The following is a 25,055-nucleotide window of genomic DNA, read 5'->3' as shown; positions in this document are numbered from 1 at the left end:
GGCACTTATACCCCTACATAAAGTGATTGTTGAACTAACTATAAAAAGTCATAAACCTTACTTTGACTTCGAATTAGATAGTGTTGGGATGTGCATTTGAAAAAAGAAAATGCTAGCAATTTTTGAAACAGTTGTTATCTCAAATGCAATTGAAGTAGTTTCTCTGATTTTATTGTCTTTTGTAGTTTTATAATTCATATTTATAATAATTATCATTTTAGTGGGTTATGTTCTGTTGGAGACAATAGATACCAGATATAACTATCATAATTGGAGTTTAGATTATAATTTAATTTGAATTCTAAAGATGCCCTTCTTTTGAAAAAGGTGATTATTTTAATTTGATTTTAAATCAAATTAAATATTTTTTAAATCTTTTAAACTTTATGATAAGAAAAAACAATCTGTTGACATTTTTTCTTTTTTTTTTTAAGTTGACAATTTCTTTATTTTATTTTATTTTAATTTATTTTTTAGTTTTCAGCGGACACAACATCTTTCTTTGTATGTGGTGCTGAGGATCCAACCCGGGCCGCATGCATGCCAGGCGAGCGTGCTACCGCTTGAGCCACATCCCCAGCCCCGACATTTTTTCTTATTTAATTTTGTATTGTGTTGGTTACTTCAAATACAAAAAGAGGAACTTTTATATCCTGTATTTAAATACTATGTTCCACTGGTTACACACAAAAAAGATTACAGTCTGAATTATTTTAAAGAAATCTTTGCATTTGGAAAGAAATTATGGAGGGATTTTCTTAGAAGTCACATTTTCCTATGTCTCACTTATTGGACTATATGTACGCTAGGCATATCTTTGAATATTTACTATAAATTCTTGATAAATCATCTTATGAAACCTGTTTCTAATAGGTTTCTAGCCTTAGGGACTAAATTGATTTAGTGTATAGAGGACCACACTTGGTTTAATTAATATTTTATTAAAAATTTTCTGATACTTGGTATATCCTAAATGTATAATTCACCGCTCTGAGACACTTTCAATCCAGAATTTAGCTCAGGGTAAGATTTGTCAGTATGGGTTGGGGATGTAGCTCAGAGGTGGAGTGCTTGCCTAGCATTAGCATGTGCAAGGCCTCCTCACTTGGGGAAAATTTGTCAGCATGCCTTGGTATGAAGTAAGCAAGATTTCAAACTCGAAGTTTGAAATTTTATTCTTAAGCTCATATCTACACAATCTAGAAAAAGTTTTACCATTTAAATTATAAATCACACAAAAACCATAATTTCTGTCTTTAGAGCACACATTAAATTATATGTGTTCAGGGCTGGGGATGTGGCTCAAGCGGTAGTACGCTCGCCTGGCATGTGCGCAACGCTGGGTTCGATCCTCAGCACCACATAAAAAAATAAAATAAAGATGTTGTGTCTCTCGAAAACTAAAAAATAAATATTAAAAAAAATTCTCTCTCTCTCTCTCAAAAAAATTATATGTGTTCTTATTAAGAAGAAAGTTTTTTTCTTGACTGAACTGTGATTTTTAAAAAATTTCCATTAATGTCCACGTTTAGCCTAATTAGTGCTGGGGTATGACTAGTGTCATTCTCTGAAGATTTTGTAGTTAATGATTTACCTTTTGTTTTTTCTTAAGCTGAAATTTATTGTGTGCTCGTTGTGGGTTAATTATATGCAGAAATCTTTTTTTTTTTCAGTTGAATGATTGTTTTTTGTTTATTTGTACCACTCCAGTTAAATATCATAAACAGTGGCTGGTACTCTTGTGGCTCAGTGGAGGTGGTATTGGTGCAGGGGAAAGTTGGATATGCTTGGATTTGAATTCTCACTCCGCAGATTTTTCTGGGTCTCAAGTCAGGTTATTTAACCTCTGTCAATATCAATTCGCCGTCAGTTAAACAGGGATTAACTTCACTCTGAGGTTGTTAAGAGAGTATGAGAAGTGCAGTTCCTGGCACATAGTAAGCACTTAAAAATATTTCTCTCCTCCTTTTTCTTCCATCACCACTATTAGCATTTTCCCTAGCATCAGCTTCCTCTCCACATCAGGGGAGCATATCACAGGACAATCAGATGTTGTTTTCCCTACTTTCCTATACATTTTTTTTTTTTAAATCTGACATTAGGTTTACATTTTCCTTATCTGTATCTCGAGATCAACAAATCTGATTATAGTAGCTGAAAGGTGGCTCTTGACTTTAAGCAAAATGAGAGAAAATCTGTTCTACTTTTTTTTTTTCCATATTGGTGTGCACATATTCCATTAAATCAGTGTTGGGAATAGGTTTTTATTTTTAAAAGACATTAAATGATAGTTTAGGCCATTATCCCCAACCATGAATAGCTTGGGCATACATATACTCTGCTCCCTGGTCTTTAAAATGAACTGGGTGTGGTGGCACCTGTAATCCCAGCAGCTCGAGAGGCTGAAGCAGTAGAATAGTGAGTTCAAAGCCAGTCTCAGCAAAAGTGAGGCACTAAGCAACTCAGTGAGATTCTGTCTCTAAATAAAACACAAAAAAGGGCTGAGGATGTGGCTTAGTGGTTGAGTGCCCCTGACTTCAGTATCCAGTACCAAAAGAAAAGAAAAGAAAGAAAAAGAAAAGCAAAAGAAAAGAAAAGCAAGCAAGCAAAACTTTTTGAAATCAATCAGTTGAAACTGAGCTAAGCTGAAGATGCATGTAGCTACTTGGCAAATCCAGATTTCTACACTTTTTGGGAGCCAGGATTGATAGGGCTGATACAGCCTCACACTTCCAGGTCTTTTTATTAGGAAGAAAGAATAGGCTTGGGTACCCTCCTTTTGTTGTTGTTGTTGTTGTTTTGGTTTTTTAATTTTATTTTTTTTTTATTAGCTACACATGACATTACAGTGGTCTTGGCAATTCATACATTTCAATCAATTAGGGTATAATTTCTCATTTTTCTGATTGTACAGATTGCAGAATCACACTGGTCAGAGTCACCTATATACATACAGCAATCAAAATGTCTATTCTATTCTGCTTCCCTTCCTATCCCCCCTTCCCCTCACTGCAGAAATCTTATAAGGAATAATATTATATGTTGCTGATGTGAGAACTGAGAACAGTAAAGTGATTTGACCCAGTAAATGGTAAAAATGGGACACAAATCCAGGTGTTTGAATTCAAGGTTTGCATTTTGGATCCTCTTTTACCAAAAGCTGAAGCTGTTTGCACTCTGAGAAATCTGGTAGGTATTTAGGAGACATTGCTTTAATGTCAGATACAAGAATTAAAACCAGAGAGGAATGTCTCCTCCATTTTTAACCTTAGGGATAGATATAGCATGTTCTTTGAAAATTGTTTAAAAAATCTTAGCCCATCCTGTCCCGCCCTTTTTTGGTACTAGAGATTGAACCCAGAGGTGCTTTACTACACTAAGTTACATCCCTAGACTGCCCCTCCTCTTTTAAAAATTCTTTATTTTGTAAATTGCTTAGGACCTCACTAACTTGCTCAAGCTGGTTTCAGATTTGTGATTCTCCTGTCTCAGCCAACCAAGTTGTTGGTATTACAGGCATGCCTGGCTTAATTTTTTTCTTACCTGATCATGATTTTTTTTTGGTACCAGGGATAGAACTTAAGGACACTTAACGACTGAGCCACATCCCCAGGCCTTTTTTGTTTTTTATTTTTGACAGGGTCTCACTGAGTTGCTCAGCAGCTTACTAAGTTGCTGAGGCTGACTTTCAACTTGTGATCTTCCTGCTTCAGCCTACTGAGCTGCTGGTATACTACTTGCCTTGCCATGATTTTTCTAACATAATTATATGTAGTAAGTCCAAACCCACTGTGTGCTATTGGAGAAAGATGCTATTGTAAGTTTTGAAACAAATTCTTGCCAGTGAAGAGGCAAGTAAAGAATATCTTGCTTAAATGTTGGATGTGGGCATGTGACAGAGAAGCATATCTCTAGAATGGAAGACTTCTGATCCTTGATGCCTTTTAGGAAATAAAACACAATAGCATAAGGCTAAATATTATTGAGAAAAAGATGAAGAATGAATAATGTAAACACAAGAGCCATAACATGGTAGGGACTATAAATAACCAATGTATTTCTACAGTTTTAATTCCTGTGCCAGTTTGTATTTTGGTTTGCCTTAATTGACTTTACAAGTATGCCCTTTTCATTTTGACAGTATTTGCTTTTTAAAAATTACGATCACTTCAGCTTCTCAGAAATGTGAGGCATATTCAAAGGGAGGATTATTAGAGTTAGATCAGAACATCTGTATACCAGCTAATGATCTCTTACTCTGGAAGCCCAGTTCTCAGTATTTCACTTAGTGTTGAGATGTAGGGAAATAAGAATGCAATTCTAACATTGTTTTTGCTAATGCATGATGATTCTAGAAGAGGAACTTCCTCTCTGAACCTGATGCATTTATAACAGGTGTTGAACACTATAAGGAAGCATGTATTATACGAGTAGGGTTGTGATTTTAGTAAGGTAGGGTAAGATTAGAATCTGTATCACTTAAATATACCCTAATTATGTATTTTGTTGATTGGGAGATCTGAGACATGAAGTCAGTTTTCCCGGCTTGTCAAGAAGTCAGCATCTCAAAAACAGCACTAAAGGAAAACTTAATAGACTTAATAAAAGTTCCCTTTCCTTCTGTGTGCATAGAATGTAATATTTTCTTACAGCTGCTGCAAAATGTTTTAATTTTTTTTTATTTTTAGGTGGACACAATATTTTATTTTTACGTGGTGCTGAGAATTGAACCCAGTGCCTTACGCATGCTAGGCGAGCGTGCTACCACTTGAGCCACATCCCCAGCCCGTAATCCCAGTGGCTTGGGAGGCTGAGACAGGAGGATTGCAAGTTCAAAGCCAGCCTCAGCAAAAGTGAGGTGTTAAGCAACTCAGTGAGACCCTGTCTCTAAATAAAATACAAAATAGGGCTGTGATTGTGGCTCAGTGGTAGAGTGCTTGCCTAGCATGTGTGAGGCACTGGGTTTGATCCTCAGCACCATATAAAAATAAATAAAGGTATTGTGTCCATCTACAACTAAAAAATTTTTTTAAATAAAAAAGTTTTAAGGGCTGGGGATGTGGCTCAAGCGGTAGCGCGCTCGCCTGGCATGCGTGCGGCCCGGGTTCGATCCTCAGCACCACATACAAACAAAGATATTGTGTCCGTCGAAAACTAGAAAATAAATATTTAAAAAAAAAAAAAAGTTTTAAGTATTTATATTTGTACTTTGGAGGGTGAAGATTAGAATGACACAATGATAATAATGGGTGACTTGTATTGAACATTTACTATGTGCCAAGTACTCTCGCAAGTGATTTTTATTTATTATTCAATCCTTATGGAGTAAATCCTACTTTTTCCTTTTTTAAATCAGAAAAATGTGGAAGCCTTTGATACCATAGTTAGTATTTAATTCACAGAAATGCTACAAACGTTAATTCTTATTCATAATTTCTTCCTTCTGTAAAATGTGGGCTAGTGAGGGATAGATGAGATTAGAAATGATTTGTAGTATCCCTGAACTCATGTTACTCAAGTGTTAGCATTGTAAGATCTTTGTATAATTTTATTATTAAAAGATCTGTTATGCCAAAAAAAAAAAAAAAAATTAGAGGCATAGAAGGGATAGATTCCCTGGTTTTACACAAATGACTTGTTAGTAGAGCAAAGTCAGTGTTCAGGTGTCTTGCCTCTCTAGTCTTATCACTTTATTGATTGTTTTTTAAAATAAATATTTATTTTTTAGTTGTAGTTGGACACAATAGCTTTATTTATTTATTTTTATATGGTGCTGAGGATCAAACCAGGGGCCCTGCACTTGCTAGGCGAGTGCTCTACCGCTGAGCCACAACCTCAGCCCTTATTGATGTTTTCATATTAGGAAATTGCTTTCAACATCAAAATTTGTACATTTTTATATCTGTGTAAAGATAGTTTGAAATTAAGAATTTGTGTGTGTGTCCAGGAAAATAAGGTGGTAAAAAGTAGCTTTTCAAAGGTTGGATTTATTATTTTATTTTAAAAATTTGTTCTACTTAGAACATGACATGTAGAATGCCTGACAGTAGAATGCATTTTTTTAATTATTATTTTTTGTACTTGTAAATGGACAGAATGCCTTTATTTTACATTTATTTTAATGTGGTGCTGAGGATCAAAACTAGTGCCTAGGCAAGTGCTCTGTCTGAGCTGCAGCCCCAGCCCATAGAATGCATTTTGACACATTGTACACAAATGGAGCACAATTTCTCCTTTCTCTGGCTGAACGTGGTGCAGTGTCACACTGGGTAGTGTAATCATACATGTATATAGGGTAATAATGTCTGTCTCATTTCACTGTCCTTCCCATCCTCATAACTACTCCCCTCCGTTGCTCCTCTCTGCACAGTCCAAAGTTTTTTCACTCCCCCGTTATGGATTAGCATCTACTTATCAGAGAAAACATTTGGCCTTTGGTTTTTTGGAATTGGCTTTTTTGGCTTAGCATAATATTCTGCAGCTCTCATTCTTCTTTAAGGCTGAGTAATATTCTGTTGTGTATATGTACTACATTTTCTTTATTCGTTCATCTGTTGAAGTTCATCTAAGTTATTTCCATAGTTTAGCTATTGTGAATTGAGTTGCTGTCATCATTGATGTGGCTGCATCTCTATAATGTGCTGATTTTAAGTCCTTTGTGTATAAACCAAATCAATAAATCAAGGAGTGGGGTGACTGGGTCAAATGGTGTTTCCATTCAAAGTTTTCTGAGGAATCTCCATACTGTTTTCCATAGTGGTTGCACCAATTTGCAGTCTCACCAGCAGTGTATGAGTGTACCTTTTCCACCACATTCTTGCCAACATTTATTATTGGCTGTATTCTTGATTGCCATTCTGACAAGAGTGAGATGAAATCTTAGAGTAGTTTTGATTTGCATTTCTGTAATTGCTTGAGGTGTTGAACACTTTTTCATATATTTGTTGATCATTTGTATTTCTTCTGTGAAGAAGTCTCTGTTCAGTTCCTTAGCCCATTTATTGATTGGATTATTATTATTATTATTATTATTATTATTATTTTGGTGTTAAGTTTTTTGAGTTCTTTATATATCATAGAGATTAATGCTTTATTGGAGGTGCATGTGGTAAAGATTTTCTCCCAATCTGTAGGCTCTCTCCTCACATTATTGTTTCCTTTGCTTAGAAGAAGCATTTTAATTTGAATCCATCCCATTTATTGATTATTGATTTTACTTCTTGTGCTTTAGGAGTCTTATTAAGGAAGTCAGAGCCTAGGCTGATGTGGTGAAGTTTAGGGCCTATTTTTTCTTCTATGAGGTGCAGGGTCTCTGTTCTACTGCCTAAGTCTTTGATTCATTTTGAGTAGATTTTTGTGCAGGGTGAGAGATAGAGGTTTAATTTCATTTTGCTACATATGAATTTCCACTTTTGCCAGCACCATTTGTTGAATAGGCTGTCTTTTTTCCAGTGAATGTTTTTGGCATCCTTGTCTAGTATGAGATAACAGTGTTTATGTGGGTTTGTCTCTGTGTCCCCTATTCTGTACCATTGGTTGACAAGTCTATTTTGATGCCAATACCATGCTGTTTTTGTTACTATAGCTCTGTAGTATAGTTTAAGTTCTGGTATTGTGATGCCTCCTGCTTCACTTTTTCTTGCTAGGGATTGCTTTAGCTATTCTGGGTCTCTTGTTTTTCCAAATAAATTTCATGATTGCTTTTTCTATTTCTATGAAGAATATCATTGGGATTTTAATAGGAATTGCATTAAATCTGTATAGCACTTTTTATAGTATGGCTATTTTGACAACATTAATTCCGCCTATCCTGAAGCATAGAGATCTTTCCATCTTCTGAGGTTTTCTTCAATTTCTTTCTTTATTCTGTAGTTTTTTTTTTTTTTTAATATTTATTGTTTAGTTTTCGGCAGACACAACATCTTTGTTTATATGTGGTGCGGAGGATCGAACCCGGGCCGCACGCATGCCAGGCAAGTGTGCTACTGCTTGAGCCACATCCCCAGCCCCTCTGTAGTTTTTATTGTAGAGGTCTTTTACCTCTTTTGTTGGATTTATTCCCAGGTATTTTATTTCATTTATTTATTTTTTTTGAGGCTATTGTGAATGGAGTAGTCTTTCTAATTTCTCTTTCAGTGGATTCATCACTGATGTATAGGAATGCATTTGATTTATATGTGTTGATTTTATATCCTTCTACTTTGCTGGATTCATTTATTAGTCCTAGAAGTTTTCTGGTGGTATTTTTTGAACAGAACATCCAAGAATTATGGGATAACAAAAGACCAAATTTAAGAATTATTGGAATAGATGAAGGAGTAGAGATACAAAGCAAAGGAATGCACAATCTTTTCAATGATTAATAGCAGAAAATTTCCCAAACCTAAAGAATGGAATAGATAAATACAAGAGGCTTACAGGACCTTAAATGTACAAAATTACAGCAGACCCACAACAAGACACATTATAACACACAGAATAAAGATAAAATCTTAAAGCATGTGAGAGGAAAAAAATCAAATTACATATGGGGGAAACCAATTTAGATCTCAACTGAATTCTTAACCCAGACCCTCAAAGCTAGGAGGTCCCGGAATAATATATTTCAAGCTCTGAAAGAAAACGGATGCCACCCAAGAGTTTTATATCCAGCAAAATTAAGTTTCAGATTTGAAGATGAAATTAAAACATTCCATGATAAACAAAAATTTAAAAATTCACAGCTAGAAAGCCTACACAACAGAGCTATTTTCTTTTCTTTTTTTTTTAAATTAATTTTATTTGTTTTTTAGGTGTAGATGGACACAACACAATGCCTTTATTTTTATATGGTGCTGAGGATCGAACCCAGGTCCCGCCCTGCTAGGTGAGCGCTCTACCACTGAGCCACAATCCCAGCCCAACAGAACATTTTCAACAAAATGTTTCATGAGGATGAAGTGAAAAAAAAGTGATAACCAGCAAAGGGATGATCTGCTTTTGATGTTGATTTGTTCTTTTTCTAGGGCTCTGAGATATAATACTAAGTCATTTATTTGTTGACTTTTTATTCTTTTTAATGAATGAGTTCAATGCAATGAACTTTCCTCTTAGCTCTGCCTTTATAGTGTCCCAGAGATTTTGATATGTTGTTATCAGTGTTCTCATTTACCTCTAAGTATTTTTTATTTCCTCCTTGATTTCTTCTGCTATCCATTTGTCATTCAGTAGCGTGTTATTTGTTCTCCAGGTGTTGGAGTAGCTTCTATTTTTTATTTTATCATTGATTTATAGTTTTATTCTGTTGTGATCTGATAGAATGCAGGGTAGTATTTCTGTTTTTTGTGTTTGCTAAGAGTTGCTTTGTGGTCATTTTAGAGAAGGATCCATGTACTGCCAAGAAGAAAGTATATTCACTAGATGATGGATGAAATATTCTATATAATCTGTTAAATCTAAATTATTGATTGTATTATTTAGTTCTGTAGTTTCTTTGTTTAGTTTTTGTTTGGAGGATCTATCCAGTGGTGAGAGAGATGTGTTAAAATCACTTAGTATTATTGTGTTATGTTCTTTTTGATTCTACATAGATGTTTCATTGTTTGGGGCATATATGTTTATGATTGATATGTCTTATTTGATGTATGATTCCCTTAAGCAGTGTGAAATATTCTTCTTTAACCCTTCTGACTAACTTTGGCTTGAAGTCCACTTTATCTGATATGAGGATGGATACCCCTGCTTGTTTATGCAGTTTATGTGAGTGATATGTTTTTTCCCCAAAATGTTGAATTTATTTATTTCTGTAATTTAAGCCATGTGCCATGCTAATGAGTTGAAAAAGAGGAATTAATAGGATTTTTGAGTGGATCAGGAAGTTTAAATTCTGAGAGGACAGTTTTAATAGTTTAGAATTCTAGGGTGATTAGAAGATTTCAGTTAGGTCTGTAGAGATTAAAGAGAGGATGACTGAGATGGGAATTTGGGGAAGGTTAAATAGGTGCCTAGGAGTGATCCCTGGGAATCTTTATTGGGGACTGAGAATTAGTGGTACCTAGAAACCTGACTGGGGATGCAAGAAGCAGGTTTCAGAGAGAAAGTAACAGTTTGACATCTTGAATTTGACAGTAGGCAGTTTGACAGATGGGTCTGTGATTCAGAAGAGTCTCATCTGGAAGTTTTTGTGTGTGAGGTCAACAGTTGGGAAATGCAAATGAAACCATGTGTGTCAATGGGACCATCCAACCCATGATGAGACAGTAGTGTGTCTGTACCAGAATAGGCCTTGATTTGCTTGATTTCATTTAGGAAACAATGTGCCAGATAGGACCTACATAATTCTCATCTTTTTTATGATTGCCTCTGGGGAAAATATTTGCTGGTGCGGGTAAGGACATCCAGAAGGTATATATGGCTTGCTGAGTTTTATTGATAGTCTTTATTTATTTATTTATGTTGTTGATAGACCTGTATTTATTTGTATGCGGTGCTGAGAATCGAACCCAGTGCCTCACACAGTGCCAGACAAAAGCTCTACGGCTGGGAGGCTGAGCCACAGTCCCAGCCCTTTTGTCTTTATTTGCATTCTTATTTTCATGCTTATTAGTTTGATTCAAGTGCTACTTTTGCCATTAAGTCTTTTCTGGTTTTCCCTAGAAAGAAATAAGAAGGACTGTTTGTCCTTGTATCCAATAACTTTTCTGTTTTCTCTAGCAAGTGATCACAGTCTAGGGATAACCAGATTTATTCAGCATTGTTTCCCTTTTGTAATCTAGTATAGTGCCCTGTCCATTGAAAACACTAGATACATATTAATGGAATTTAATTTTAGAATATGGAAAGTTTGAGTATCTAAGAAAAACAGTTCTTCTCCTTAATCCTGTTTGTGTAATACCCTTTGTATTTGTGGAGTGTCTTCTGTCTTAACTCATCAAATTTGAATAGTCTTAAAATTTCTTTTCAAATTATTTCACAGATATAATTAACTAGTTTTACTTCAGATTTGAAGGTTTCTGGAGCGCAAGGTAAAAGAAGTTGTATCTTTTTGTTGCCACACAGTGGATTTCTGAAGTTGGTAGATGATATTGAGCTTTAGATATTAATGACCAACCTAGTATTCTGAAAGAATCCTATTTCTAAAACGATGGTAACATAAAATTCAATGGAGAATGTCTTGCATTTTCTTTTTATTCTGTTGATGTGTGTGTTTTAGAGTTTACTCAAATCATCTTGTTTTGAGGATTTAAAAAGTGTACATTTCTACATATAAAAATAATAAACGTTTTTTGTTTTTTTCTTGGTGATTGAACCCAGGGATGCTTTACCACTGAGCTACATATCCTCAGTCCTTTTTTTTTTTTTTTTAATTTCAAGACAGGGTCCTGCTAAGTGCTGAGGCTCTCACTAAGTTGCTAAAGTTGGCCTCTGACTCGTGATCTTCTGTCTCAGCCTCCTGAGTTGCTGGGATTATAGGCATGCTCCACCATGCCCGGCGAAAGCGTTATACTTTTAGTCAGAAAAATTTGATGGAAGAAATCAGCTGTAACATTCATGCTTAGAGATAATCATTGGGAAATGATACCAAAATGTATAGCTGAACTCACTTTGAGGAATACAATTTAATGTTACACTTTAAAATATGGCATTATATGATACTGGCCCATTATAGACTCTTAATTGAATAGTTATTCCTCATTGAATAGTTATTCCTAATTTATTCCCTTGGGGTTGAATTTTTAGGTGCTTCCAATTGTGTACTCTTTTCTTTATTTCTGTCTTAGATTTCTAGGGTGGATTTAAACGGACATTTTAAAGGCTTTTCATGCATCAATTTTCATATAGAGGTTTTAAAAGGAAATAAAAATAAAATAAAATTCTGCCACTTGTGGGTCATATCTACTCCTTTCTAATGAATTTCCCCCCAAAAGTTGGCTGGCTTCTACTGTTTCATCACACCATCTGTTGAGGACAGTATAGGGCACTTTCTGAAATGACTTCATAAGTTTTCTGACCATGTTCAAACAAACTCCTTGGCATGTGAGGAACTTCCCCTCCCCCCAGTTTTTGAAATGACAGCCCCCAAGAAACCAAAAACCAAAAAAAAAAAAAACCCCAAAAACCAAACTTCACTCTTCCCCAATCCTGCTGGGAACATTCGAGTTTTCCAAAAGGTGCTGTTAGCAGGGATAGGGTGTACCTCAGTGGTAGAACACTTGCTTTGCCTAGCATGCCTAAGGCCCTGGGTTCAATACCCAATATTGAAGGAAAAAAAAAAAAAGGCAGCAGTTAATGGTTGCTTCTGACATGGACATCTTGGATTATTCAAGAAGAGGCTTTGCTGTCACGAGTGTGAGGATTTGGTCTTCAAAATTACGCCGAATTCCCCTCTTCTGGTTGTTGCAAAGCATGTACTATGCAAAGGTAGGGTTTTATTAGTTAAGATGTCTTCAAGTTGATTTTGATTGCTGTGTCTTTTTTTTTCCTTATAAAGTAATCTCTTTAAACCTATAAGATGGAAATGATAGTATCTCTTTTTTCAGTAAGAATTCACATAAAGCTTCAGGTTGACCATTGGCATGTAGTAAAGATTCAATAAATAGCAGCTGACAGATTGTTTTATACATTTTTGTATGTATACATTTTGAAATTTCTTTAACTTTCAAGTGGAATATGAAATTATCACCAACCCCTTTTGTTCCTCCAGAGAACCAGAAATTGTAAATGAAAAGTGTCAAAGATGGGCTGGGGTTGTAGCTCAGTTGGTAGAGTGCTTGCCTCATATGCACAAAGCCCTGAGTTCAATCCCCAGCACCACCAAAAAAAAAAAGTCAAAGGCTCATCAGTATACATGCATGCAGTTTTCTGAGAAATTCCTGTACTATTTTCCCCATGGAAACACTACTGACCTCTGACTCATCAGACTGAAAATTGTTTTCTTTTTTAACCTTCTGATTCTGTAGCCGCAGCCTTGAATCTGGGTATTTTTTTTTTTTTTAATGGAATGTTTTAAAATTGAAATGTCATAATCTTTAGCTGGCTATTCTGCCTTCATCTACTTTCAAGGTTATGATTACAAAGCTAGAAGCCTGAAAAATGATACAAAAGGTGATATAGGTTGATCAGAAAGAAGTCATTAATGTTTCCATAGAAATATAGGCAGTTTTATAAACTTCATTTATCCTGAGCAAATATGTGGGCATAATAGATTTTATAATTAAGACTCCTTGACACACTCCTCCATCTCTGCTTTTTTTTTTTTTTTCCCTTAGATTTCATATTAAGAAAATGACATTAGGGCTGGGGCTGTTGCTCTGTGGCAAAGCACTTGCCTAGTACATATGAGGCACTGGGTTTGATCCTCAGCACCACATAAAAATTAACAAATAAAATAAAGGCATTCTGTCCTTCTACAACCTCAAAAAAATTAAAAAAAAACAAAATGACATTAGGAAAAGGACATTTTTTATTGCAGTTAAAAATTTTTTTTTAGTTGTAGATAAACACAATACCTTTATGTATTTTTATGTGGTGCTGAGGATAGAACACTGTGCCTCACATGTGCTAGGCAGGCATTCTACCACTGAGCCATAATGTAAGCCCTTTATTGCAGTTTTTAAAATGTGACCTTGACATTTGTAAAGGTGGAGAAGGGGAACTATTACTTGAAGCTCTTCCAGCCAGCTTTTGCTGTGTGGACTCCTGGTGCTAGGTCTTTGCATTCAAAAAAATCCATTTTCTGGATCTTGAAGTATGGTTTGTCAGGTTGCCTGTAAAAAACAAAACTAATGGTCCAAGTGGTGCCTCATTCCATGAGTAGAAAGGCAAGAGGCAGATGTGAATTTAATGCTCAGCCAATCCAAAGAAAAGGGGTCTTGTATTTGCTTAGGTCTGGAGCTAGCTTGAAGGCATTAACTCAGCTGTATCCCAGACTGTGGTCTGACTAGCTGATGTTACAGAAATGGAAAAAAAAAAAAAAAAAAAAAAGGGAAGCCACATTTCTTCTTAGCATATACCCAAGCCATGCATAGTACATAAGCCATCTAGAATGTGGAAGGGGTTGGAGGAGGACTGTAAAAATTGGGAAGAGTTCCTAGATTTAAGGAGTTGTGGATGGTTTACCATGTTTCTTGGCTAACAACAAGAAAGCTTTTGTATTGTTTTTAAAAACTCTATGTGCTTTAGTTTCCTGGTTGAAATTTTAGAGCCACTGTATTGAAATAGAGTTGGGCTGGTATTATTCTACTTCCTTAGCTATATCTGTATTTTTAGTTACTATTGCCATAGGATAAAAGCCAAAAACTCATGTATAGTAGTTAAAATGTCTTTATGCTAAGGCCCTGGTAGCCCTCTACTCAAATCAGATTGTCAGGTAACATTCTGTTTCTGCTGTCCATTCCTTTTACATGCTGCTTCCTCAGAATATATATGTCTCAGAAATATCCCTATTTGTCTTGTGAATGCTTGTTTTCCTCCCCATACTCCTGACTCCATGATTACTGCTTTTTCGCTCTCACTAATATTGATCATAGCAACTGAGCACTTTCACTGACTTTAAGTGCATCATATCACTGAATCTTCATAATAGTCTACAGAAAACAAAATTGTCTCTGCGAGGTCACTTTAACAATACAATTATTAAGTAATAGTTTCAGTGTTTGAGTCTATTCTGCTATAAAAAAATTATGGTCTTTTACTCTGTACTTGTTCATATGTCCCCATACAGTTAGTTTTTTTCAGAAATATTGTTTGATGTTTTTTCACTAGGCGTTATTATATATATATATATATATATTTTATTGTGGTAAAATATACATAGCATAAAATTTACCATATTAATTTTTTTTTTAGAGAGAGAATTTTTAATATTTATTTTTTAGTTTTCGGCGGACACAACATCTTTGTTTATATGTGGTGCTGAGGATCAAACCTGGGCTGCACGCATGCCAGGCGAGCGCGCTACCGCTTGAGCCACATCCCCAGCCCCCATTTTAATTTTTTTGATGTAATTTTCTTTTTAGTTGTAGTTGGACACAATACCTTTATTTTATTTATTTATCTGTGGTGCTGAGGATTTAACAGGCCTCGCATGTGCTAGGTGAGCGCTATACCACTGATCCACAACCCCAGCCCTTTCTTACCATTTTAACTTTCTAAATGTACAGTGTAGTTACATTATGAACATTCACATTATTGGGCTCTCCAATTATTTTAGTCTGTACTCCACTGGACTGTTTATTCTTTCGTAGTTAGTTATTCATGTTCTAGGCCCCAGGCTTGCTACAGCATGGGTAAATACTTAACATTTCTTGGAGTGAGTGACTGCATTTGCAGGCTGATGGATATATTATTCTGATAATAACTGATACAGCCATCTATAATTATAAGTCAGATAGCAAATAATTCTACCTTATACATTTCCATATTACAAACTGCAACAGAATTCAAAACACTTGACCTGATAACATCTAGAAGGATGGGTGACTTTTAGACTTTCATTGTCCCATAGTATAACCTCTAGCCTTATGTGGCTATTTAAATTAATTAAGGGTAAAGTTAAAAATTCAGTTTCTTGGACAGTATAGCTATATAACATTTCCTTTATGGTAAAAATTTCTATTGGACAGCACTGTTCTAGATCTTTAAAGCTGAGAAACTCACTTTCTCTTTCAATTTGTTTAACTCATTGTGGTTGCATAGTTATTTACCATCATTGTCTTTTGGAGAAACAGTTCTTCAAGCATTTACTAAGAACCTTTCTTGGGACATGGTAACCTTCCTCAGTCCTGAGGCTACAGCTGTAGTTGGAGCTGAGACTAGATCCAGCTGAAAGAAGATAACATAGTTTCACTGGAGACCTAATTAAGATTAGGTGAGAATTGATAAAACTGATCAGAGCTGGTTGGTCCAGAAAGGACCAACATGTGACTATTGTATATCAGTAGAAATCCTGGGTAAAGTTTTCTTTCTTTTTTTTTTTTTTTTTTTTTAGGGGAGCCAAAAAAAATAAATTTCTAGATTCTTAGGTTTTAGAGAATTTGGGTTCTAATGGGCCTGATCATGATGTGTATAGAAAGCACAGAAGCCTGTGGGAGCATAGAAGAGGGGCACAAAACTAATCAGAGTAAATCAAAATCTTTTTTTGATGATTGGCTATTTTATTCTTGGAAGCCTGGGTTCATTTTTACTTTATTTATTTGTTTATTTTTTGGGGTACTGGGGATTGAGCCCAGGTGTGCTTTACACACTGAGTTACATCCCCAGTCCTTTTTTTTTTTTCTTTAAGAATTTAACCTTTATTTATTTGTTGTTGTTTACTTGTTTTTATGTGGTTCTGAGGATCGAACCTAGGGACTCACCTGTCCTAGGCCAGTGCTCTACCTCTGAGACACAACTCCAGCCCCATCCCCAGTCCTTTTAATTTTTTTTTCTTGAGACCTACTCTCACTAAGTTGCTTAGGACCTTTCTAAATTGCTGAGGCTGGCATTGAACTTATAATCCTCCTGTCTTAGCCTGCCAAGTCTCTGGGAATACAGGTAGTGCCACTGTACCTGGCTTCTGGTTCACTTTAAAAATTTTTTTTTTTTTTAGACATTGATGGACTTTTATTTTATTAATTTAGTTATATGCAGTGCTGATAATAGAACCCAAATGCCTCACACATGCTAGACAAGCACTGTACCACTCAACCACAACCCCAGCTCCCTAGTCACTTTTATATCTCACATTGAAAACAATATAAAACTTGAGGGGCTGGGGTTGTGGCTCAGTGGCAGAGTGCTTGCCTTGTACATGTGAGGCACTGGGTTGGATTCTTAGCACCACATTAAAATAAACAAATAAATAAAATAAAGATATTGTGTCCATGTATAACTAAAAAAATATTTTAAAAAAGACCAATATAAAACTTGAATTGCAGTGGTTTGGGTGAAATATTCTATCTTGCATTTAATTAAAATATTTAAATTTCAAACTTGGAGATTATTTTAATGTTTCTATGATCTTGAAACCAGTTTTCCCTCCCTTTAGAAAAGCTAAGTTCTAATTTACTGTTTCTATGAGGCCTAACCCAAACTGTATAGCAGGGGCAAGATTGAGGAGACCTGATCTGAGTTCTGATCTTAGAGTGGTGATTAGAGGTGGGTTTAGTTGGAAAAGATAGCATGTGCAAAGGAATGTATGCTGAAGAACATATTGAATTCAGGGAGCCTCAGTGTAGTTCATGATGGATAGAGTGTACACTGTTGGTTGGGATGTGGTGAAAAGCAAGAAATAAAGTTGAAATGGTAGGCAGATTATGAAGGACACACACACACACACACACACACACAGTTATATCACCAGCCCTTTATCTTGAGACCTAGTCTCATTAAGTTGTTTAGGGTTTTGCTAAGTTGCTGAGGCTGGCATTGAATTTGCAATCCTCCTGTCTCAACTATAGTGTGTGTGTGTGTGTATATATAAAATGTGTGTTTGAATAGAATTATAGAATTTATCTTTTAAGGGTCTCACCCTAACTCTCACTTGTGGACTGCTCAATTTCAAAATATACTGAGTAACTAGGATCCAGTGCTCATTTGTCCTATTCCCATCTTCCTCCAGTCAGATTAAATCAAAACGTTCCTTCTGGGTGTGATGGTGCATGCTTGTAATCCCAGCAATTTGGGGAGATTGAGATAGGAGGATGGACTCCCTGTTCCAAAATAAAACTTGAAAAGGGCTGAATGTAACTCAAGAAGTAGAGCATCCCTGGGTTCAATGCCCAGTACTGTGGTAATTAATAAATGAATACATATAAAACATTCCTTGAGTTAACACTGACTTCAATTTTTAAGATACATTATAAAGCATAGTTTAGCTATTGTTTCAGGCCTGTTTGTTGATGGGCATGACCCATAGCCTTTATTTGTTTACATTTGGAAAAAGTTACTCAAAAGTTTTAACTGTTTCTCCTAGTAAAGTAGTTTTGTAGTTTAAAAAAAAAAAAAATCAGTGACTCTAATCTGTCACTGTAGCCAGTCACAGTCTAAGGAGTCATTGGTCTTTTTGTCAGATGCCTATTAGGAGAAGCTTGTCAATTGAACCTTGTCTTGTATTAAAGAGTGTTCCTTAACTTCAATGCATACATTGATCACTTACATATACTCACCAAATCATAGCAGATAAACATGATGGCTGTTTTTAATCCCCATTTCAGGAGGTAGACTTAGGGTGGTTAATTAAACAGTGGAAAATCACACAGTGGCAAATCACAGTGTAACTTCAGATATCTTGTGTGTACACTGAATTCATGATATTTTAGGAATATATTTGTGTTTCTTGTTGGAAAGCAATTTAGGGTCCCAGCTAGAGACCATGGATTTGTGATAATATTTTCTAATATGTTTAATGTAGTGTATTCTGTGAAGCAGATGGCATTGGGGGGATGTTTTATATGCTTATTGGGATTAGGTGTCTGCTTTCTACTGAATAACTGATACTTTTTGCCTTTGAGTTGAACCTACCTGAAGAAGTCCATTTGGGATTATGTCTAGCAGTGGTTTGCATCCTTTTAGGAACAAACAAATAATTTTGCTAGCTAGATCTGGTTGCTGAAGTCTGGGTAGATTCTGCTTGGGAATGGTAACCAAATCTGCCCATTGCACTGATTTAGAAATGTGTGGTTTGTAGGTAGAATTATGTTGTTTTTTATAAAAATCAGAGATATTCTTAGCTGATTGTCTCAGGATGAGATGGTGGAAATGTGGACATCAGTTACCGAGTTCCATAATTAGAACATTTTGTGACTCTTGAAGAAATTTATTTTGGGTAAATATAGAGAGACCTTTCCTCAGGGAGTAGCAAACATCTTGAATCATCACATCAAATAGTTTTAAAGCTGAAAATATAAAAACAGGTTTTAAGGATTAGAGCAGTTACTTAAGGTGACATTATTAGGGTTCCATTCAATGTCATGAATGGCTCAGTAGTTGCCCTTTTATGATGAACACTTTGTCCCCACAGTCACAGCATCAAATTGAATGGATCCCTAGGAATTAGTTAGCAGTAGCTCACCTATGTTGAGCTCTGTAAGTACTGTGCAAAGTCTTTTACATGCACTATCTCATTTAATCCTTTTAATACCCGTATGAGATAGCTGCTGTTGTCAATCCCAGTTTATAGGAAGGATAGGGTCAATCTGCCTTGGATCATATGGACGTGGGAGTGGAAGTCTCCAAAGAAAAATTAGGGTTTCATTAACAGAAGGAGGGAATGATTGCTAGGCAGATTAAAGCAATAGATGTCATTATTATCAATAATGAGCATTATTAGTATTTTTTTTTTTTGTTTTGTTTTTGAGTTACCTTCTCTTTATGATCAGTCTATTGCTTTGAGTTCAGAATGCTTCAGAAGGAACATTAAGCTTTGTCCTTTGTTGATATTTCTAATATAGATGTTTTATTTAGGGTTGGGGAGATAGCTCAGTTGGTAGGGTGCTTATCTTACATCCACAAGGGTTCAATCCCCAGCACCACAAAAAAATGAAAGAAAAAAAAATTACTATGACATAGATGTTTTATTTAATGTCTATAATCTGAGGCCCATAGTAGGCAGTGACTTGCCTCAGGTCATATAACTAAAAGTGGCTGGAGTTAATCTGTGGGGGGTGGTATCTGTCTTTCCCATTGTCCTTTCATGCCTTCCCGTGATATCACTCTGTTTTTAGGTCAGTTATGGATTAGGAGAATGTGTATTCTTTGTTTTAATTCTGGCAGGGTATTGAGTATTCAGTGAATGTGTAAATGATGAGTTAGTTATTTCCTCATTGCCAGGTGCTGTGTCCGAATGTTTATCCTTCCCAAACTTGAATACATAATTTGAAATTCTTTTTTTTTAAAAAAAATTTGGTTGTAGATGGACACAATGCCTTTATTTTATTTATTTATTTTTATGTGGTACTGAGGATTGAACCCAGTGTCTCACACATGCTAGGAAGCACTCTACCACTGAGCTGCAACCCCAGTTCCCCCCTTTTTTTTTTTTTAAGTGCTGAGATTGAATTCGATCATGTGCTCTACTATTGAGGTACATCTCCAGTTCCTGAATAAATCAATAGATGATAGGCACCATATTTTCATTTTGTACTGAGCCAGCTTTTCAAATTATAAAGGCAGGACCTGGGACAGGGATCCTGCATGACGTCATTAACCCAATCTAGTTTATAGTATTTTGTTATAGCAGCCTGAGTGGACTAAGATACCTGGAATCTCTCCAGGGATCTTCAAATTTCCATTATTTGTATGTAGAGAGACTTTAAAATGGCTCTGAGATGAGCTTTCCCAGGCTTCTCAGCTGTTCTCAGCAGCTTTAGAACTTTGGAGTTTCACATTCAGTCTCCTTTTTCAGGCCTTCCATATGCTGTTCAGGCTGCCTCATTCTTTGCCACTCAGATATACCTCTAGCTTAAACAGTACACTTACTATAGAAGAATTGCTTCCGTGTGTATATATGGGTCAAAATTTCAGCATCTGTGAAAATTTTAAATAAAATTATTTTGTTTGATATTTGTTAGAAGCTCTTATTTCTCTCTTTGGGAGAGAATTTTTTTTTTTTTTTTTTTTTTAAGTAGAACATTACAGGTCTGAAATGAAGTGTAATTTTCCTATGTGTTTTTATTCTAACAGACATTGGCATACTTACTCATAATTACTTGTGCTACTGCTTATTGAGCTCCTACTGTGTGATAAGTTGTGCTTAGCATTTTATATTGCTGTTTCCCTAATCCTCCTTGCAACTGTGTAGTAAGTGCTGTTTTCTCCATTCTGAATTTTCCCCCCACTTGGATAATAGTTCATATTTGAAGTTAGCTTACAATAATTCACGAATCATAATCTTTTTTTTCCTGTTCTTTCTCTTCAGGTTTCTGTCAGGATGAGTTGTCAGAGCTTGATCCAGGCACTAGTAAGTTCCAATTGTTACCCAATGTTTGTTGGTAAGGAAAGGATGTGTGTGTATGCTTTTAAGTGTATAACTTAATATGTCATTGATAAACCTTCTATAGTTTGATTCTCAATTTGTAATTATGGGAATGCCATTCTGTTTTTCTAATGGTGACTTTTCTTTTCCATATATATATATATATTTAAAAAATATTTGTTATTTATTTTAGGTGTAGTTGGACACAACACAATGCTTTCTAGGAAATGAATAGATCCTGGCTATCCATATATTGTTTGATAGCTAGGATCTATTCATTTCATAGAAAGTTGGTTTGCTTCAAGTTTCTACTTAACACTAATCTCCTTGTTCTGTTCCTCATCCTCCTATGTCACTGGCAAAAACAACAAAAATGTATGCTTCTTATGTGCACATCTCAACCATATATCACAACTCAACTCTTTTCTAAAATATTGACTAGTTTTGACAGTTTATTTCAAAGAAAGATTATTTGTCATTTAAAAATTTATAATTGATAACTTTGTACCAGTTTAATTTGTAAAGCATTTGCATCTACATTCTTCAGGTTAAGGTTTAAGAGTTACCATTTCAAGATGTAATTAAATGATGATCAAAGATAATCATTTGTGTTTTTCATGCTACCAAAATGTACCACACAGTATTTTGGTAGTTCTGGGATATGGTATATAATTGTTAGAAATAAACACAAGCAAATCCACTGTGTATGGATATTTTGCTATATGAGAAAAGGTTAAATGATGATTTAGAGTAAGACTTCATGAGATTGTCTAGAGTTATTTCTGGTGCTAGAACTTTTTAAAGGTAATGGGGTCATTTGTCACCAGTCTGCTCTTAAGGTAAGTGATAAAGTGGACCTTATACCATCCTGGCTATACCAGCTCTGAGAGTATATGGACTTTTCATATTTTCCCATGTACCTTTGTAGTATAAATATCCATGTTTGTTCAACTATTCTGAAACAAAATAAGTCCTGTGGTACGTATCAAACAACAGGAAACAAAATTTATCTTTTTGGAAGTCATAAAGTTCAGAATCCTTAAAGTTGCCTAGGCTGGCCTTGAATTTGTGTTCTTTCTGCCTCAGCCTGCCAAGAAGCTGGAAAATATAGGCATGTGTCATGGTGCCTAGCTCAGTATTAGTTCTGTAATAGGTCATATATCCCCAGTATACCAGTAACTGTGGGTAAATACATTACTTTCTTTCTGTCCTTCTTCTTTTGAATAGCCTTAATAGGAGGAGGAAAAGGTAAATTCAGTTATTTTCTTGAGTCGTTGTCCTTTCCTAGAATTTTTGAGTGCTAGGAAGGATGTTGAGATACTATGTAATATTTCAGAAAATCATATAAAACATACTAAATAAACTGAAAATTCATTTTATTAAACATTGTGTGTTCTCTTTGCTTCAGGCCCCATTCTAGGCTCAAGGGTTGTACAAATGATGAGCTCCTGCCCTCACCTTTTGACAGTCTTATGAAATATTTGAGAAGAGACTTTTCAAACCTTGAATTTAGGACATAGTACCCAAATTTATTTTCATTTTATGCACCTAAGAGCAACTGAAAGTAGCTCCTGCTATTTTCTGAGAAAAACCCTTGATCTCATAAAGATTATTGTTGAATTATTCTGCTTTCTGAGCCCAAGCATTTTTTTTTTGGTTCATTTAACATTTCTGTTTACAATTCCCAGCTAAATATGCTGATTTATAGACCTCTCCATTCCATGAGAAAGATATAATTTTATATATCAATTTAGAATGAAAGTCACCAAAAGTATCACTTTAAAAAAGTACTTCGTGTATGTGGGTGGTATTCTCAGTAATTCTTAAGTTTTTATCTTGGTGAAATTAGTATTTTTATTCTTTCTCTTTGAAGAAATACATAAAGATCTCATTAACAATAAATAGGCAAAAATAAAATTTTATTGTCTTGGGGTACAATTAGGCATGCTTTTTTTACGGGGGTGGGGGGTACCAGGGATTGAACCCAGATGTGCTTAACCTCTGAGCCACATCCCCAGCCCGTTTTAATATTTATTTTAATATTTTATTTAGAGACCGGGTCTCATTGAGTTGCTTAGGGCCTCGCTAAATTGCTCAGGTTGGCTTTGATCTCGTGATCCTCTTGCCTCAGCCTCCTGAGCTGTTAAGATTACAGGCACGCGCCACTGTGCCTAACATGACATGCTTACCTTGTGAAGTTACAGGAAGCCTCAAAACTGAAATGGGCTGTGTATGTTGTATTAAATTGATTATGGTTTTAGATACTGCAAATTCTGTAGATTTGGACTGGAAAGGAATAACATTTGTTAATACCTCATGACTTTCGCACATTAGATTGAGAATAATAGGGATTTTTTTGTGTTGTTGTTGTATCTTTGGAATTTGGAGGCCTCATTTTCTACCCCCTTTCCAAATTCCTGGTAGGGAAGCCTGTTCACACTTGCCTATTTTGTAATAGGAAATATTTTTGCTGCTGATTTCCAGTTGTGCTTGGCAGTGGTTATACATGGAGATTTGGGATAACACGTTGTATGTGTTGAAACAAGTACTAACTTGGTCCAATTCAAGTGTGTGTGTGTGTGTGTAATTTTTTTTTTTAAACCTTTTCTGTAGTTGAGCAGATGGAAAGCTATGTTTGGAATATGGGCAGCTGTTCACACTCTGGCTGCTTTCCTACGATTCCTGGGCTTCCTGGAGTCCAATGTTATGGCACAGGTTCAGGCTAAGTTCATTTCTACAAGAAATGTCCCTATACCGTGTCCATTAGCATAAGCTAGGGACAAGGGCAGTCAAAGGTCAAGAGAAGTTCAAAACAGCATAACCTTTCTGTGCTTCTGTTTCCAAATAACCCCAGTCTGGCTTGCTCCCCCAGTTTTTTCCTCAGCCATCATGTTTACCGTGTAGTTGTAAAACTCAAGAGAACAAGGACTGACTTGATACAAGGGAAGTTAAAGAATAGAAGTCATTGTTACTTAAAACAGGAGAAATAATTGATTTATGTTTGGAGGCCAATTAAGCTATAAAACAGGAACAGTAAAGCGACCTGTGACTTCACAACAGCTCCTGTTCTGATTTCTGTTCCACAGACAAGGGGCTCCCCAATAAAGACTGTCAGCTTTTTAGGCTAAATTATTAATTCCTTTCATGCCTCCCTCAGGGATTGTAAACAGCACATAATACAGGGAAACAATTGCTACTGTTCACTTATTGGGCAGATAGAGGGTCAAAGGGTAAATAGTTGGATTAGCAACAGCTGTCTTTCCAGTCTCTAGTCAAATTTTTGTTTTATTATATATATCAGCAAAATTATTCCCTAATTTTTTTGCTTGTGTGCAATGAAATCCATTTCTCTTGTTGCAATATCCTAAAATGATTACACAAAGAATAGACACGGGACAAAATTGAAAATTCTTATTTTAGTTCAGCTTCCAAAGTTAAAGATGAACATTCTTTTTGAAATGTGTTATGTTGTCTGATGTTCACAGGATACTATCCTCAGGAAAGCAACCACTTGAAGTTAGCTAGGATCTTTTTATCTGTTCTTTTGCCAACTGGTTGAGGACTTTAGTGCAGTTTAATTAAAGGAAAGAAATTGCCTTTGTAGAATAATATATGTTCTTTCTGGAAACACTAAAAGTAAAATGTAAGCATCCTTAATCCCACCACCTAGAGGTAACCAGTATTTCTCATCTGACAGTATGTCCTTCCAGTTTGTATCTGAGCTCATCTTTTTCATAATTAAGAATCATACTATAAATGCAGTTTTGTGCCCTGTTTGTTTTTCCACTTAGGAGACCATTGTCTGAAGTCTTGAAACATTTTTTTCACAAATATTTTTAATGGCAGGATAATTTTTCATTGAAACTGAATAGCTTTACCATGATGTACTTACCATTTTCCATTCTTGGGTATTTAAATTGTTTCTCCTTTTTCGGATATTATATGTAATGTCACAGTGAACAGTTTGTTTCAGAGTTTTTCACCTGCATTTCAAATGAGTACTTTAGCTTTTTGTATAAGCAAAAACTTCAGAATTAGGATCATGAACTATGGCTCAAGATTGCTTGGATTCAATGTGGCTTTAATATTTATTAACTCTGCATTCTTGGTTATGTTATTTAAT

At 35.4% G+C, this 25,055-nt stretch overlaps 1 protein-coding gene across 4 annotated transcripts in view; it reads left to right on the top strand.

The window, feature by feature from the left end:
- Nr6a1 (nuclear receptor subfamily 6 group A member 1) overlaps positions 1-25,055 on the top strand; it is a 211,325-nt gene that overhangs the window by 20,854 nt on the left and 165,416 nt on the right. For all 4 annotated transcript variants that reach the window (XM_046451748.2, XM_046451746.2, XM_046451745.2 and 1 more), the window contains exon 2: positions 20,876-20,917. In XM_046451748.2, coding sequence (XP_046307704.1) covers positions 20,876-20,917 — 42 coding nt within the window. The remainder of the gene's footprint in view (positions 1-20,875; positions 20,918-25,055) is intronic.

Source organism: Marmota monax, unplaced genomic scaffold, assembly GCF_021218885.2.
Source record: "Marmota monax isolate L192 unplaced genomic scaffold, Marmota_monax_Labrador192_F-V1.1 WCK01_AAM20220418_F8-fsc00020, whole genome shotgun sequence".
NCBI lineage: Eukaryota > Metazoa > Chordata > Mammalia > Rodentia > Sciuridae > Marmota > Marmota monax.
This window is presented reverse-complemented; position numbering and strand designations above follow the sequence as displayed.